The sequence below is a fragment of the Melopsittacus undulatus genome, chromosome 6, assembly GCF_012275295.1.
Source record: "Melopsittacus undulatus isolate bMelUnd1 chromosome 6, bMelUnd1.mat.Z, whole genome shotgun sequence".
Taxonomy (NCBI): Eukaryota; Metazoa; Chordata; class Aves; order Psittaciformes; family Psittaculidae; genus Melopsittacus; species Melopsittacus undulatus.
In genome coordinates, this window is record NC_047532.1 from 50,790,854 (window position 1) to 50,809,566 (window position 18,713).

Consider the following 18,713-nt stretch of genomic DNA (forward strand, 5'->3'; position numbering starts at 1 on the left):
TCTTTTAATCAAAAAAGAGCTTCCTACCATGAAGCAGAATATCTCGGCACTTTTCCTCCCTCTCCTTTTCAAGTGTTCCGACAAATCATTTTGGTTAAGTTAACAAAATCCAGTGAGACAAGCCCATTACAAAAATATTTGTTCTTTTTTTATTAGAAATTACCAACTCAACTATCTACCTGCATTTTATCCAATCCTCCAGTCAGCAGGCACATAAATCAACTGAGTTAGCTCTGCAAGCAGGCACCCAGCTCAGGCCCATTAGAGGATATGAGCTGAGAAGCAGTAACAACACCATGGTGACCATGGTGTTTTCAGACTCAACCCCAGAACAGAATCTGCAGTTCAGCTATTCAGAAATTTAGGTGTTTACAAACAAGGCATGGGCTGGATTAGGTTAAGGAAATCCGCATTATGTGGCTAGAGTCTAAAATGGTCTGCTTTCCCACTTATCTAGTTAATGTTATCCAGAGCACAGAAGCACTTGAGGTCCTAATTTAGTCAGCTTCAACTTCAGTTCTGCTGAACCAGAATTAGGTCCATTCAAAGCAACTCAAACTGCACTGTGGCCAACAGAGGAGTAGCTCCCCAAGTGGCATACTGCCCACTGCCAAGCTGGATCAAACTTTGCACCCAAGTTAAAATGTTCTTTCAGAACCAGGAAAAAGATGCTGAGGTCTGCGAGACTTCAAACAAAGTAAGTCCGAGGCACATAAATCCTGTGTTAGCCAGCATTGCTAGACATAAATGATCCCTTTGCAACCATCTTCTCTCTTCAGTTTCTTCCATAAGGTCTATTCTCATCACTTACCTCACACAACCACTAAGCTAGATGCTGACAGCAAATTACTAATGGATTCCATACAAAAATGAAACAAACAAAAACAACAACAAAAAACCACAAAAAAAAACACCACCAAAAAACAACCCACACAAAACTCGATTAGCTTTCATACGTACTGAAGAGAGCCAGTAACTGTGTCCAGCAGAGCTGCTCATCCTGGCTGTAGCTGTGCTGCTCCGTTTCATTGCTGAAGTCTCGCAGGTGATGTAGTTGAAAGAGATTGATAACAGTAATATGTACTAACTGCTGGGAATTGAAAGCCTTTTGGAATAACAACCTCTGTAACAGACACAGGAACAATATATGTATTTATATATGTAAAGGACACACTTGAAAATATTAGTAGTTGCTACTTCACTGCTTGACTAATGCTTCTGCCCTTAAGGTAACGTTTATTCTAGATTTTATTTTCAGTCATCCCTATTAGCACAGCACTGGGCTTCCCAGGAGGGCCTGGAGAGATGTCCACTGTTAATCCCAAGTTTTTTTGCTCATACACCAACTAATATGTACAACAAATCAACAACCCTTGGATATGGTTCTCTTTCAGAGCAAGTGCAACTTCCATGTACAGTCACAGTACTGCAATGCAACTGCAAGATCTGCAAAGGCTCATATATCCACTGTACCTGATGAAGAAGCAGCAAGGAGAAGGTGACATTTAAAAAAAAATGCCCCGAGAAAATTTAACTACTGTGTGGTTACGTATTAAAGACTAATTCCACATCTGACTTCATGGGTCATGGAATGCCATAATGGATTAAAATAGCACAACCTAGTTACAAATGCATTTCAGTAACTATGCTGTAAAAAACACCTTTCTCAGAGCAGAACAAAAAATGTTGATGGGTTTTTTGAGCATTGTGAAAAAAGGACATATGCTAAACTACAATCAACTTGTCTTCGGACACTGTCAGGGGAGCAAGCGGATTAACCAGCATAAGCATCAGGAAAAGGTTTGAGCTCCGTGTTCAAGCTTGATTTTTAGGTAAGGGCATGAAGCACCCTACAACCAACAACTCAAATTGGCAGGGCTCTCAGCAGGAGAATCATGAACACTCCTAACTCTACAACTGTCCTCCTCATTCAGAGTTAAAATCAGCCACAAAGTGATTATCTACCATACAGCCAATTTCACATTCACATTCAATCCATTTAAGTCAGAAGATTTGCTCTCTAGTAAATTAAGCCTTATGTTGCATAACAAACAAAAAAGTAATCTAAGCAACAAAGCAGAGCTCAATTAACTATTTTGATCAGTTCAGAAAAATGCTCCACTGTTCCACATGCCTGAGCAATGCTCATAATTATTGATTAGAAGCACTGTGGAAAAAGCAGTACTAGCTCAACAGCCAACATCACACACAGAGATACAATTATTTCATCTTGAAACAACTTGAAATCCAAGTGTTCAAGCAGCTCACAGTTAAAACTAATACAATTCACAATAAATTTATTTTGTGGGTTTAGGGGGTTGGTTTTATTTTTATTATTTATTTTAAAGGCAGTTTGGACCTAGCTATAGCAGCCCAATTCAATGCAAAATGCAAAAAGACACTGTAAAAAAACTTGTAATTCTTTATACTGCTAAGACCACCTTCCCCTTTTATAATTTGGAAAAGCACCAACTGCTCTATTGAAAATATCCATACTACCTGCTCATTTCCACAAATGAAGATGCTGAAGCAGATCAGTTTCCAAAAGGCACCTAACAGTTAATATAATGTCCTCTTTGAAATTGTACTACCTTGTATAAATATCTTATAAAATTCTCTTTGTTTCAATCTTTGCTATGTTGTCCAGCTTAATGAGCTGGCTATATAATTAATAGGTACTCCTGGATTTTCCAGAGGAAACATGTTCTGAACAATTCTTGTCTACACACAGATTAAGCTTGTACTGGAACACTTTTTAAAGGTAAATCGCTGACAGGAGAGCCAAGCTGTCTGAGAAAGATTAAAAGCAGCCATAACTAGTGGGAGTGAATGAACACCATCCAAAAACAAAGCTCTCAAAATTCCTCAGGCAACTGAGCTAGAACTTCCTAGATGAATCAAGCTCTTTTCACAAGTATCCAAGAATCATCCAGGTTAAAGAGCAGAGAATCAACAAGGGTCATAAATTTTTCCTGTACCTCTACTAACAACGCGCCACATGTCAAATGGGAAAAATCCCTACTGTTTGCAGAAGTCAGTATCTGGTGACTTCAGAATCCAGTGTTGGCTGCGATGCAAACCTTCCATGACTGGATACTTGGGCTTCCTTTATTTTAGCAGGTGAATAAGTTACTATTGGGCTATAATTTCAGAACTCAGCTGCTACAAATATTCTCCTCAATATGCTAATTAATATGTTGTTATAACTAACCTTGAATTGTTCTTCCAGCTTTTCTCGAAGAGGGCTCAGCTTCTCCAAGCTTTTACTTAGGTACACATGGCCATGGAATTTAATAAATGCCTTGATGAAGTCAGACACGCTCCATCGAGTCTTCACCTCATCACGACTACATTCAGAACAGAAATACCCAACTTCACTCTTTGTAATTAGACAAAGCTCTATATAGCATTACATACTTTTTCTGTGACATTCAAGAAAGAAGGAATGTCCATTAAAAGGTGCTTTTGCATGCTGGCACAATAAGCTTTATTTCCTGCATTCACTATTCACACTCAGGAGCATCCCAGATACAAACCATTCTTTGTTCCATACATGTAAGTATGTTCTCACTGGATGGGGGGTTGAGGGACTTCTGTTTTTACTACTGAATATAAATAAATTCTGGTAAGGGAAGTACATCTGAATGAAATCTCCTCCACCTTATCTAACTACAATACACTATAGTCTTACCTCTCCAGTGCTTTAGAAAGTGCTTTTTGTAGGTTAGTGGAGGCAGCTGGGAAAGGAAACTTCACAGCAATGCTTCTGCAGTAGTAGAAAATTGTGGTCAAGTGGTCTCCTTTGGAGGAAGCTAGAATAGCCAACTGATTATAAGGCTGACCTAAGGGAGAAAAAGACATTGTCCATCAAGTTGTCATGGGATGAATGGAGTGAGGCATGCTAGGTTTCAGGGTAAGTGAAGTCTCTTGAAAAGCAAACACAGAGTTGGTTGTTCTTTTTTGTTTTGGTTTCGGGGATTGTTTTTTTTGTTTGTTTGGGGTTTTTTGTGGGGAGGGGGGCAGGGGAAAGATAGGTCACTGCGGAGTTGCTTTGGGGTGGAGGGGACTGGGTTGGTTTGTTGGGGTTTTTTTGGTGTGGGCTATTTTTTTGTTTGGGCTGGGGGGACTGTGCGTTTTTTTCTTGGTTTTGATTTGGGTTTTTTGTTTATTTGTTTGGGGGTTTTTGTTTGTTTTGGGTTTTGTTGTTTTTTTTTTAAACCACACATCCTTTAAATCTAAAAAAGAAGATACTGTCAAAACCTAGCCCAGTTTTAGGCAAATCAAACTGTCAAGAGTTTTTCACTTTTTTTTGCCTATACAGTAAAAATTTCTATAGTTAGAATACAAAGAATTTTTTAGTTAGAATATAATTGGCTAATAAACTGAATTACTGGTTTCAGCAGCCTGGCTCAAAAAAAGATTTATCCTTCTCTCATCATCCCTACATTCTGGATCACTGTAAACCAATAGCTAAAAAACTAGACCTCTTAACTAAAGAGGCTATTAACTTGCATGAGCAACTTGAAAAATCTGGTTTTAGCTACTGACCTTTACAAATTGTCAAGTGAACAAACAATCTAAGAAAAAAAAAAAACAAAAACCCCAAAGGCTGGTGGTAGACAATTATTCATTAATTGCAATTTATAGTGTATGAATGTAAGAGAGTGTAACATAGCAGTGGTGAAGCCTTAGAATGAAGCTGTATATTATCTGCTTTGTTTCTACATCTTCACAAAAAGAAGTGACACAGATCAAGCAAATAACTAGTGCTTAAATGAGTTATCAACGGGTAAGGCTTTGTTGCACCAGGTTTCCAACTACCACACGAGAAAAGCAGTACCCCATCTTCCTTCAGAATTATGAACCTAAAAGGTATCCCTGACTCACCATTAGATGGGACAAGCTGAGCTGCATGTCTGTAGTATGACTCTGCCTGGCTGGTCTGATTCCTATAGCGAGCTGAGCAAAGAAGGAAAGACCAAGTTGAGGCATAAAATTCAACTCTCCTGCCCTTACTTTAATATAACCAATTTACCTAAAGAACATTTCATTATTGTTTTAGAAATATGTCAGAACATACAATTACACAAAATAGCATGAAGATTCAACTCGCTGAATTGTGAAGTGGTTGTTTTTCCTCAGATCCTATGTCACAACTTATCAGTTCCTATATAGAAAGATGCTGTGTCTACAGCAACACATCCCCAGAGCTACAAATATTTTTCATACTCCTTTTCAAAATCAGCAACTAGACCTACTTTTAGGTTGTTCCAAAAGCAATTGCAGATTCCTGAGAAAACTTTCTACAACACATAATTCTACTCTAATCAACAAAGAAATAAACCTGTTGAACTTACATAAAAGAAATCTCGTTTATGAAAGGCTTGATTTCTAACTGCTGATTTTCTAAAAGATTCAATAGTAATGTTCTGAATTGGAGAAGTATGCTAGCCTGCTGCAAAAAGCTTTTGTAACAGTTACAGGTTTCAACATTTCACTATGCCTACCAGCTATAACATGATTAGCATGCTAAAAGATTCTAGCAAATCATTAGAAAGGTAGTGATTGACTGTTGCCATGTGTTAATGTGTAATATGCATTAGAGGAATCTAACAGCATTACTTTCCAGACCTTTCCTCCTGCAGCAACCATCAAACATACAATTACCTATAAGCTACTCATCAGGAGCACACTTGGTCCAGCAGCTGCCCATGGTACATACAGACCCCTCTAAGTGAGGGCTCTATGTAATGTCGCACCTCTTTTTTCTTCAAAAAACTCACCAATATCTCCAAGGTGAACAAGGCAGTGCTGGCAGATGTAAGAGCAGGAGCTAGATTGTGGCTTGACTATGGCGCTGGTGTGCGTCTGTTTATTGCTAATGATTCCCAGCTGGGAAGACTTTACACGACATGGCAAGTCTACATTAAAAACTGTGCACAATTCCTGTAGTAACTAGAAAAACAGGTTCAGATTAGTAGTAGGTAGAGACATTAATCAGCAAGGCACTGAAACAATTGATAAAACTAACAGAGCATTTCTTGGAGGCACAGATTAGCTAAGTATATTTGAAGTGAATAAGCCTGAGTTACTTAAAGTGAGACTATAATTTACATTCTCCATACTGAAGCCATTGAACCTTATGCTGCATTATCCTGCCCAGAAACACAAAGTGTTTTTCTTCTTTTCTGTAAGAAATAGCTGTGTATCCCAAACGAGTAAGCAATGCAATTCCCATGACACTTAAATTACCAAGCATGCATCAGTACAAATCTCGTTGGGGTTTGGTTTGTTGGGATTTTTAAACAGGAAATTCAAGAGGAACAGTCTTTTTTATATACCTTGATGAAGCAACACCATTCTCTGAAAATAAGAGAAAGGAATACCACTCAACCTCCAAAGAAGCTTATTCCAACATAAGAAACAGGACTACCCTGACAAACTTTAGAGAGAAGCCAGAACAAAACCAAGTCTGTAGGCAAGGCAATAGTGGTTTACAGTTCAGCAGCAGGGTTGTGAATAAATATTTGTGCTAAGCTAACAGTGAGACTCTTTCAAAGAACAAGGCATCAGCTACTTGGTCAAATATCTGAAAAGGAAAACCTGAACTTTACCATTCTAATTAATGTTTAAGTTTTTTTTAATGGACTCCAGCAAATACTCTGGAAAGTAACAGTAACCAAGTAGTGATTAAAAGTATTGTTCCACTGTGTTGCAGCATTAAAAATGTGAGAATTGACAGACTTTCTCTCAGCTGGGAACATACCCATTCTCCAAATAAAATAGACCTGCAGCAGAGTTTTACTTCCAGCTAAACCCATATAGAGATTCCAGGGCTGACAGAGATGTGCACTCCATCAGTGGCTATACATGCAACACAGTTCTTTTGCTTGCTGCAAAAAAAGATTTGTGTTACACCTCCCTCCCCTTTTACTCTTTTATCTCAAAGAAAGATTTCACAGATGAAAGGTGGATAAGAGAGAGAAACTTGACATCTTCCAACATGGTGAATTAGGAGAATTCATGCTCTCTTTCAAAGGCATCATTTACACATGCTTCGCAGTTGGAGAGCAGGTATCTTGCCTGAGCTACATCTTCAGACTAAAAATGGGACGATTAACATCACAGCAAACAAAGAAAGACAACCCAGTCTGTGGTGTCATACACAGAAACAAAATTTCCTGATGCACTGAAGGGAAAAACAAGGGGTTTGCAAGACAAACAGTGGAGACAGTAGAAAACTCTTGGCAACCATAACACAGCCTGTCAAAGTGACTGCTACAAATAAGAAGCTTTCCAAAAAACAATGCTGGGGGGAGGGGAGGGGGAAGGGGAAGGAAGATAATCACATAGATTCTGGGGGTTGGGGGAATAGGGTTGCCTTGCAGATGTTCAGAATCAAACTAGGAATTGATACAGCAAGAATGTCCTACTGTGCATGTTGTAACCTGAAGACAGTGCAAACTAGCCATGACAAAGTCTCTAGTCAGACCACTACTTGAGATATGGGATTCAGCAGTGAATGTTGCTGAAGCAATACACCAAACAAGGAAAAAAGGAAAGAAAGGCAAGTTATCTTTATTAAGGCTATAATCACACACTAACTCTTATTCTCCATAATCTACATGCTGAAATCTATACTGGAAAAAGTATGAGCAAAAACAGGGCAGTAAGGAATAAATACATGAGTAAGAATCACATCTCTTTCACAATTAACTGAAAACCTCACAGAAGACATATAGCTCAAGAGCAGTTGATGATGCAGTTTTGCTTAAGGAGAAGAAAAATTCCTACAACTGAAGTTTGCAACTCTATGTAATTAAGACATAACAGAATTAAGACTGAAGACGTGCAGGTAAGCCTGGGAGTCTCAACCAAAAAGCCAGAAAGATACTGTATGCTGTAGATGCTAAATAATACTCCTGGGACAGCCACCCTAGTTAAATGTACAACGGGTGGGCATCAATTTAGGCATTATTCAGAAAACAGTTATTGGAAAATATTAACTCAATGCTCACCACTGGTGTTTAGGAGTTGCAAGAAAGGACAAATAAAGCATACAACATTAAGCCATCACACATCCTCAGTGCATCTGCATTTTTCAAATTCTGCACATATTTCTGTTCTTAAATAACAGAGATCAAGAATAAAACTGATTACCTTTGCTTATTTTTTGCTATGTAGGGGAAGCATAACATTTTTCAAAATGAAAAATAATTATGACAATGGCCCAAAAAGTCATATGTAAGAATGAGAAGGTGAAGGGGAATTTCTAGAGCAATAGCAAGAAAAAAAACCCCAAGAGTACTATGAAATCATCAATTAGCAAGTTTATTGGGCTTGTAGTTGTGTCATCGTAATTCTTAGAATTTACAATTAAAATACATAATTCTTCACCACAGATCACTGCAAAAACCAGAGTAAATTTCTTGAACAGCAACTGGAGTGTCAATGAAGGCTAGACCTCCTAAGAGCTAAACAATGCAGAAACAAGCTGGCTCAAAAAGGCAAACGTACAGCCAGAAAACAAGAAGCTAAAACAAGGAGGTTTCGTTCTATGTTTTCCTGCTGCTTAATGTTCACTCTGAGCAACTACAGCAGACTACTGTCAGAGACAAAATCTGCTGCTAAATGGACCTTTGATTCTAACCAAAGCAGTGAGTCTTAGGCTTTACAGCAGTTTCTATTAGAAGGGAACTTAAGTTGTTGCTATATTTACATGGAGCACTGAGACAAATACCAGATTCACAGAAGTATCAGATGAAGTTGAGGCTGCAGCTGAAGGAAACAAAGCACATCACCAGCTCTGTAGATATGTTTTACTGAGAGCACCAGTGTTACTAAGATATACTGCTTGATCCAGTATAGCAAGAGTTTCCTACACTAAGGGAAAAGAAGAGATTTTACCTACCTAAACCCAACCCTCCTGCCCTTCCTTAAAGAGATTACATGCTAGTATGGTATTGGAGCTCATCTCTAAAAAGCAGTTACTGGAATGGCACAAGAGGTCTGACAGTGAAGCTTTGTAAAGGACCCCCACACAAGTAGCACAAGGCTGAAGCACATTTGCTTCCAGGCTGTGCAAATATACCATAGCCAACTAACTTTTTGCAACTCACCTGTGTGTAGAAGCCACTAGCTGCCTCTAAGAACAGAGAAAGGTTTGCCTGAACTTCACTCCGATTTGGATTTGCTCTATTTTTCGCCTGACCCTGTAGCGTCGTGATCTGATTTTTAAAGGCATGATTCCAACTGAAAACAAGAGAAGCATTTTACTTTTTACTTCGGAAGTGTCTTATACAGATGGCATAAGCAACAAGCAAGAACTGTTTAATTACGTAGCATCAGACATGGAAATGAAGAATATTCAAATCCAGGCAACACTCAGATTCCAAATGTTAAGTGTAGAAGAACTACCTTTCCTCGCCTCTGTTAACTAGGGAAACAGATCCTCATATAATATAGCTAACTCTGTAACACCAATTGTTCCATTTTACACAGCATAGCGCTCCCTCCCTAAAATAGGGATGTTTGGTGTAGAAAGGATGTGGGGTGTAGAAACCAGAGTTAAAAAAAAATCACGCAGTAACTGAAGACATGGGCAGGACAACTCAGCCAGCCAACTCATCTTGCTTCTCAGTGCTGTAAGAAACACATGCTTCTCTTAACTAAGCCTGTTACAACCCATGTCTGCATCTTAAATCACAGGGAATGGACTGAGGGCATGGAAAACACCCAGCAGGATCTTGCCCTGACGCTTAATGTGCCACAAGCATCCCCTAAAGTTCTCTCCTGATACCTGTCCTTCTGCTCAGCCCTACCTCAGAGGGCTTAAAATGATGGTCTTTAGCTCCTGTTGGACCTTGCTCAAAGCTCCAGGTGATTACATTATGCAAATTTCCTCCTTTCTGGAAACTCCAGAAACTTCAGCCCTTCCCTGACAGCACAGAAGATGGATGTTTCTTAGTGTTCTCCCTTCCAGCTGGCTCACCAAAACCCACTCCTGCATGAGATGGCTGCTACTAAATTGCCAGAAGTAAAATATAACTTACTGAATGTTCTACATCAAATCTGCAGTGGGTTCTCATGTTTTGCCCACAGCACAGCACTCATTTTAAAGCAAATAAGACAGCCATCCCATAGGATACAAATACTTTCCTGGAAGTCTCAGGGTTTCCTGCTCATCAGTCCAGATTACATATACTACATATAATTACATACAAATTTACTGAGGTACTTACAGGTCCTGCTCCACTTTTTTATCTAAAGCATATTCCAAATCAGTCACTAGCATTTTCTGATATAAGTCCTGTAGAGCTTGTCTGGATGTCCAGACTTCTGCTGGACCCAGCTTTGAATCTGAGCAACAAAAAAAAAAAAAACAAAGACAACAGTTTTTGTAATACTCAAGTTTACAGAGTTACTCCAACTGTTTTTTTCTCTCACCTACCAAATGAAAGAGCATAACACAGTGCAAGATATCCAGTGCCAAATAACCACTCTTATCACAGATTCATCAGAGTAGTGAAATACAAGAACTACATATGGGTTGGGGATTGACTGACCAATCTCCTACAACACCAGAACAAAGCATGACCAAAGGCAGCAGCTGGCAAGTTGGAAGGAAAAAAAAACCAGAAAAGCCCCACAAAAAAAAAACCAAACAAAAGAGATAGAAGGAGGTGATTCTCTGTAAGTCACTGAACTGCAGAACTTCTTTAGAAAAATTTCCAGGATAGCCTGAAAAAAAATCTCTGAAAAGAAATCCATCAAGGGATGCTAAATAGGAGCCAGTGCTGTTGGTATTTAGAGCACTGTGGGCAAGTCCTGCTACATGCTTGCCATTTTCTCTTTGGTAGACATCTGCTTTCCATCACTGAGGGTGAATGCAAACACTGCTCCTTGCTATCTCAAGTAACAAAGTTGAATTTCCTATGCCTTGTAAAATCACTTGAGCTGGGGCTGTGGTAGTATAAGGAATGGGCTTCGCACCCCAGGGAAACCCTTCTGCCAATAGTGTAGCCACTCCTGCTGGGTTAGACAGATCCAAGCACTTCACGGTCCTACAGGGACTAAACCAGCATGCTACATGTACTACACCAAGGTGGTAAGCACAGCTGAGTTAGATGTGCTTTATGCTAGATGCTTGTACTGTGTGGCTGATACTCTAATATAAACCATTCCCTATAAACATAGCTTAAAACATAGTTTGAAGCATTCCATAATATCTATGGGCTGCACTTTCATAACACATGTGGTAGTGTTCAGATCAACATTTTCATCGCCAGGTTTCTCAAAACCATTCAGACCCTTGCTAATCCCAAATACACCAGTTCCTGTGGTAGTCAGGACAGGAGTCTCTGGGAGAAGAGGTGCAGCTTGATCTCAATCTCCAGATACTTTAAAACACCCAAAGTCAACTTTAAAAATACATGCATTTTAGATACAGAGAATTCTTAGGAACAAAAAACATAAGGAACAGGAATCAAGTATTAGCAACTAGATCAACTGTATAATGAAGGCAATTACCTGTCATGTCAGCCTTCAGGACTTCTGCCTGCCTGTAAGAAAGCAATAAAACACTAAATTAGAAAGAGACCGATCAAAAGAATTGAATTATGCTAAAACACATTCATACAACAGTGAGCAGATAAAGTAGGACCAGGTCTGTAGAGGCTGCCTACAACCTACACTGCCAGAGTTTACCCCATGCAGTATGGATTTGAATTACAAGACGACTGCTTTCAATTCATACCATCACAAAAGTAAACTGTTCACTCTTCCCTACTTAGCCTAAATCTCTTTCAGAAAAAAAAAAAACTAAAACACTTATACTATATTTTAAGCTTTACACAGCAGCAGTGTCCTGCTAACGTTAGTGATACCTGCTTACCTGTAACTGAGAATTTCATATTAACTTTGTCACACATGAAATGCAATAGCCAACACAGAGCAAAGCAAACTCCCATCAGCACACAGCTTCAGCCCTCCTGCCCTCCCATGCTGCACTAGGTTTTGGAGAGGTGATAAGAAGACTATGTCTTTCTCAATTACCTCTCTTTCATTGAGCTGCCTCCCTAAAATCATAGTTTGATCAGGTTTCTACAACCACCATACAGAACATACAGAAAGGATGGCAACCACAGATCATCTATCAATTCTCTGCTGAACATCCTCTACAAATCCCCACTGCTGGTAGAGGCTGGCAAATAGTTTCTCAAATAGAGGAAAACCAGGACACAGCCCCCCAAAAATATTTACAAATGATCATCAATGTCTGTATGGAGCAGGCAATCGAGATGCTACGGTTAAGCACTGCACCAGCGGTACATAGAAACTGAAGGGGCAGCACTGCTGGCCTGTTTGACCAACACAGAATTAACACAGGGCAGGCAGAGGCAGAAGGGGCACAAGGCTGCCTGGTTTGGCTGGGTTTTGGAATATATCCCCTTCCTTCAGCTACATTTAAATGTTTACATATGTTTGCAAAGAGTGTAAGCTTTCCATACCAGACATAGAATTCTCCTAGTATATGAAATACCCACTTCCACCTGCCTCCCTCAGCAAAAAGATGGAAGTTGCACTGTGACTAACATAAAAGTCAGATGCCAGCTTGGGAAAGAATGGAGAGCCAGGAAAAAGCACTACCTAATCCCTAGAGGCTTCAGAAAGAAGCATCTACTTTTTTTTGCCAATGTGAAGTTGTCGTGATTATAAAAATAGTTTTTCAGGTTGTTCTGGGTTCTATCTACTGGCCACAAGTTACAGGGAAGGTCTTGAGACCTACATCAGGATTAAAAGATGTCGTAATAGTGTCATCATTTCACCAGGAAGATATATACTGGCAAATACCTTCAAAAATTTTCTTTTATTAAAAGCAATAATTATCTAAAGTAACTCACCATAGTGAGCATAGTCACCACAGTGAACCATCCAAGAAGCAGTGGGACTCTCCAAGAGCTTTAATTAAGATCTTAACTGTTGCCAGAAGTAAATCTGTACATTATTCACCTGCTTCACAAACTTAACCTACTTAAGATAACTTCTTTTTGTATACTTCTTTCAAGAAGGTGTTACAATTTCTTTTTCCAACTCCTAACAATAGGGAACAGTACAAGAGATAACCTATAATTACTGATACAAAAACATGGAAAGACTTAGATATTGTGTCACAAGAAAGCTGAAAGCCCAAGAAATATTTCTGCTTCATCCACGTGGAGATAATGAAAGGCGCCTAAGCAATGCCCCCTACCCACTGCTACAGGTGGCAGGATGGGAAAGAGCAGATCTTTTCCCCCACACAGCAAAGAAGAGCCAACAAAGGACAGCAATCTTCTCTGCATGATGCACATTGGAAGCCTGTAGGACGCTGACCTGCAAGTCTAGTCAAGCACAAACCTGGGCCAATTCTGCAATGCTGTGACTTGGCAGCTAGAAATGCCACTGCTCAGAAGGAAAAGTTGACTTGCTCAGGTGCTGAAATCTCCCTTTTTTGAGCAGCCAGCCAAGTTAGTACAGTTTGCCTCACACTTAAAATATCTGCCAGTTGTGCAAAATCCTTTGAGCCAAGAACACGATCTGCATTGCCAAAGCCTTGAATCCTACCAAGAGGCTCAGAATAAGCAGGACATGAGGTACTGCTCCAGCAAACACAAGCCCAAAATTCTCCCTCCAGGCAAAAAGACTCTGCCCTTTAAAAGCCAAGAACTGCTTCTCTGAAAATTACTTGTGTGGAACTACCTTCCACTATGTTAATCTTTAAAGGGGGAAATACAGACAGCACCACTAGAAAAGTCTTCTTCAAAGCTTTGACTAGCTGCTACCTGGAGAATTTAGATGAAGCCTCAACATCTTCATCAGTGCAACTGCTGACAGATGCTCTGTAAACACACAGCCCTAACAATATGGATGGACCTGAACTTTTACCAAGATGTTTAGGGGCTTTTTTGGAACACCTGTTTTGCAAGGGAATACTCATGGGCGGCTTACAGAATGAGAGCCTTTAGTCACAATCTCTTCACCAGCTATAAAGCAAACTTCCTTTTATAAGTCTGCAACAAGCTACACTAAGGGGATTATCACTTATATACATTTAATTAAAAATTCCCTTAGTATAAGTTATTTCAGTGCTTCCTAGAGGCCACAGGAATTGGTAAAGTATGTCCAACATTAGCATGCTCTGTTTCTCATTTCCACCTAAAACCAACTTCCATTTAAAACAGCTGCATCAACCATGGCTAACCCAGGATAAGAGAAGACAGCCTGGGTACCAAACCTGCTCTGCATCAATGGCAAAATATTAGCATTTTGAAGAAAAAATATGCATTGCCTGTTCCCTGAACATACTTTACAAAGAGCTCTGGCTGGTGCTGAAAGACTCCTAATGATCACAAACTGTAGATCACTGATAACAGCAAGAGTCGATGACAGTACAAATGCCTCCTTATACTGTCAAGCATGTTTTAAAAAGCCTTCTAGTCCATGTATTTTCTTGCTCCACCTCATATTGCATTTGCACCAGTTACTCATTGTGGTGCAAAAATATGTGGTCTGCCAGCAAACCTGGTACAACTTAGTTACACATTTTATCATTTTAAGAATATTCTCAAGAACATTCTTGCACAGTTGGACGCAGCAGTTCAGTCTTCAAGTTAAGTTTCCCTGAATTTGTTAATCCAAATTTAAATAAGCCCAAACCATAGTTTAAAAATAATTGTATTTCAAGAATCTCTATTAGATGATGTCCCATCTTGATATATCATGATAGCTACTCTTTATAATTTCCTAACCAAATATATATTCAGACCTGTCCTTTAATCAAACCTGAAACTCAAATGAAAGCCTTCCACTCAACTCAGTGAAAGAGTTTGACAGCTAAAGGAATTTTCTTTTTATTCAAATACTTCAAAAAGCTTCAAAACTTTAAACCACATCAGTCAGGACTTTCTTTTGAAGTTCTGAAGGCATAAGTAATATTAAAATTTAAGTACCCACAGACTGCAAAGGTAACTTTCTTCTCTTAAGAACCTGGCAGTATATAAAGTCCTGTTCTGCTTTAAGGGGAAGTCAGACACTACATTTAGCCTGAATGAACCATCAGATTTAACAGAGAAAGAAAAGCCAGATGTGTTTTGTTTTTCCATTTTCAAGTTTTTACCATTCTTCATCAATTTGATTTTCCCTAAGCAGAAAAAGAAAATAAGTTGTTCCCCTTAGGCTGGTAAACACTACAGAAAGGAAACTCCTCAAATACAGGGATTTCTCTCCCATACACTTTTTGAAGTGTTCAGACTGAAAGACTGAAAGGTACATCAAAAGTTCATATAATCTGACCTATCCTTTTACACTAGAACAAGTTTGTTCAATTTGCTTTTAAAATCCTACAGAGAAAGATCATCTAACATCACTGGTTAACTATTCTATCGCTCACCGATAGTCCAGAAGTTTTTTCTGAAACTCCAGCTTAAGGCCCCTCTGCTGCCCACAGCACACCCAGCTGCCTTTGTAAGAGGGCAATGTTAGTTCTACAGAAGCAATTTTGTTAACAAGGCTCATGATCAAGCATAGAAAAGCAAACAAAATTAAGCCCAAGTTTTTAAAGCAGCAGTCTTGTGTTACCCAGCTAACACCCACTATTTCTGCAAGTCCAACAGGTCAAAGTCAAGTGTCACTTACACCACACTCCTTGTATTTACATAGCAAGGATAAGCCAGGCACAATCTGCCATGGCACAACAAGTTCAATAAAAGCTGTGGAAAAAATCCAGACCTCACACAAAACAAAAGCAAAACAAAAAACAACCAAACAACCAACCAAACAAAAACCCAAAAAAAACCCCAAAAAATACCCACATGCAAAAAAAAAAAAAACCCAAACAAACAAAACCAAAACAAACCACCACATAACACTACAAACCCAACACCCAAAAAAACACCACCGCCACCAAAATCCCCAACACAAAACGAGGACACTCTGCTTTCTACCATGCCTAAAGGAAAACTTCACTTGGTTTTCCCCTAGCAGCCCTGAAGAATCAGCATCTGTATCAGTTCCCTTATCCAATCTCAGTAACACAAAACTCCAGATAAGGAATTGAGGATTTACAGCACTAAAATGGGTAATGAGTCCAGGCAACTGGGCTTATAAAAGCAACCAGAATGCAATCACTTGTTCTGTGAATACTCTACAAACTAAAAAAAAAAAACATATTAAATGGTCAGGTCAGGGTAGTTTCACTCCAGGCAGGAACTTCCTGCACTTCTGTTTCCTGGAGGTACATGCAGAAATTGTATAACAAAAAGTGCCTGCAGCCTGGCAAGTCTTAGCAGGAGATGACTGATCAGAGAGCTCACCAAGCACACTACCAGAAAATTTTCCTTTTTTTGAAAGAGAAAAAGATGCAGGATGTGTATAGAATAAATGTAGGAAATCTTTCTTTTTGGGTTGGGAAAGTATATTTTCTATGCTAGCATACTAAAAGGAAAATCAACACTTCCTATACTTAAAATTATTATTCTATTTTAATTATTCCAATACAAGGCAAGGCTCATACCTAGAAGGAACTCCAAAGCAATACCCAGCAACTACTATTTTAGATTTTTCTCAAAATAGTAGTTAACTTCAACAAAAATTTCTAATGGCTTAATACTTCAGTGTTCTGGAGTGGTTTGGGTGTTATTTTGTTTGTCTTAAAGCATGCCTGTGTCAATTCAGGGCAGGGGAAGATGTAGAAAACACTATCAGCATGGGCACTTAATGTTTTACAGCAGATTTAGGGGAGAGTTGGGTGGCTCAGAAGCCCCTAAACACTGTATCCAAGACTCCAGCACTCACATCTCAAGTTCAGTGATGAGCAAAATTATTTACTGATTGACAGTTTTACGGGAAATAAGCATTCTTCCATTCCTAAGAATAACTACTGACACCTGCTAAAATATAAAGCTTTATTAGCAGTTTTTAGAGACTCACTGGGCACTAATCCTTTACAGCTGTTATGCTTTGCTAAAGGTTGGATTTTGAAAGATACAGAAATAACTGACTTTTGAGAACTATTTTGTAGACAGCAACTGTATCTCTATGACCTGTCAAAAGGAAATATTGTACAGCAATATTAGGATTAAAGACAAACTCAGGTTTTTGTACCTGAATAACAGTAGCAGGGAATTTGTGGATAAATTTCATCTTTGATATTCCTTTACCTATTAACATCACCTAAATATATCAGACTTCAGACAGCAGCTCCAGTTACAGCCTCACATATCTTTTCCTGAAAGGGTAACTGGGTGCACTCAAGATTTTGCAGTAGTATAGGGAGTCCAATATATATTTTACTTATTTGTATAAAGACCTTACCTACTTGTGTATCAGATATATACTGTTTAACAAGGATTTTTTACATATCTTTATCTTTATGGAAGAAGTTTCTAATGTTCCGAATTTGCAAGAGCTGCTACCTAATTTAAATGACTATAGTTTTTATAAAGTACTGAAATCACTTGCATTGGGAGCAGGCAGGTTTTGGTGATGTCAGCTCTCACTGACCTAGCAAGAGATCTTCAGGCCTTAAGTCATAGAGTTAAATGCTAAATGTGCCTTTTACACTGAAAGGACATTCTTCACAGATACAGCAACAAAAGATACCTCCAATAGTACAACCTTATTGTCAATTTTAAGTGCTAACTAGTTTAAAGCTTACTATTCCTGTAACAGGCAGCTGAAAACAGGGTAGAGCTAATTTCTTCTACCAGTGACTTTACCAGGTATCTTGCAGCCATAGATCAAAGCCACACAATTAATTCAGCATCAGTGTAAAATTGCAAGTAAAAAGAAAAAACTCCTCTGCAAGAAGATGCTAAAGCAAAACAATCACTACCTGAATACAAACTCTCTCCACAGGGAATGGTGTGACGGTGAGAAGTGGTGATACAGAATAGGATTTTTTTTTTTTCATTTTTTTTAACCCCATCTTTCCCCTTTCTCCTAGTCCTGGCTCTATCAGAAGCAAGTTATAATAATCACCTTCAAAAAACAACCACCAAAACCAACTCTTCCCAAGTATTGTCAGTTCTGATCATCTTCCTCCATGGAGAAGAGTAAAAGTACGCTTGCAGTCAGCTGCATTCAAACATTTCTTTTTTTCCTTCAGTTTCACGTAAGTCAGTTCCTTTATCTCCATATTTTTAGAAAACAATGTGTCCAACAGACAAAAATTATCCCTAGGGAATTTTAGATATGCTTACTCTCCAGGTTAATCTACATGAAAGGAAATACAAGGCTCCTACCCTGATCGGCATTCAACTGTCTCCACCCAAGTCCCTGCTCTCCCTCTTAGTGTAGCCTAGAACTCATGTCAAGCACAGGAGCAAGTCTGAGCCTTGTTAGAAGAGCAGTGTTGCAAACCTGAGTTAAATGCCTCACAGGCAGTCATTCAGAATCAACAATATGCCTGTGTCTATTCCACGGAGTTATAAAATTTAAGTTAGGAGAGTAAACTTTAAATACCTAATACATTTAAATTCAAACAAAAATAGATTAGAATAAATGTACAGGGTTAAGACTAGCTCAGGAAAGCTCTGCACTTTTCATAGTCACTGTTTTGTATTTTGAAAATCTTGACTAAAGTGTTCTCTAACTTTCCATCTTGACGTACTAGTTACTTGGAATTTTACTGGAGCTGTAAGGGAGAAAACTAATGTCTATATGGATGTTGCTCA

General features: G+C 38.9%; 1 protein-coding gene across 3 annotated transcripts in view; it reads right to left on the bottom strand.

Moving 5' to 3' along the window:
* The window catches only part of SMG7 (SMG7 nonsense mediated mRNA decay factor), a 53,440-nt gene that overhangs the window by 21,273 nt on the left and 13,454 nt on the right, over positions 1-18,713 (bottom strand). For all 3 annotated transcript variants that reach the window (XM_034064301.1, XM_034064299.1, XM_034064298.1), the window contains exons 2-9: positions 11,530-11,561; positions 10,242-10,359; positions 9,120-9,252; positions 5,784-5,955; positions 4,888-4,959; positions 3,692-3,842; positions 3,212-3,347; positions 961-1,123 (exon numbers count right to left, since the gene is read on the bottom strand). In XM_034064301.1, the coding sequence (XP_033920192.1) occupies positions 961-1,123; positions 3,212-3,347; positions 3,692-3,842; positions 4,888-4,959; positions 5,784-5,955; positions 9,120-9,252; positions 10,242-10,359; positions 11,530-11,561 (977 nt within the window). The remainder of the gene's footprint in view (positions 1-960; positions 1,124-3,211; positions 3,348-3,691; positions 3,843-4,887; positions 4,960-5,783; positions 5,956-9,119; positions 9,253-10,241; positions 10,360-11,529; positions 11,562-18,713) is intronic.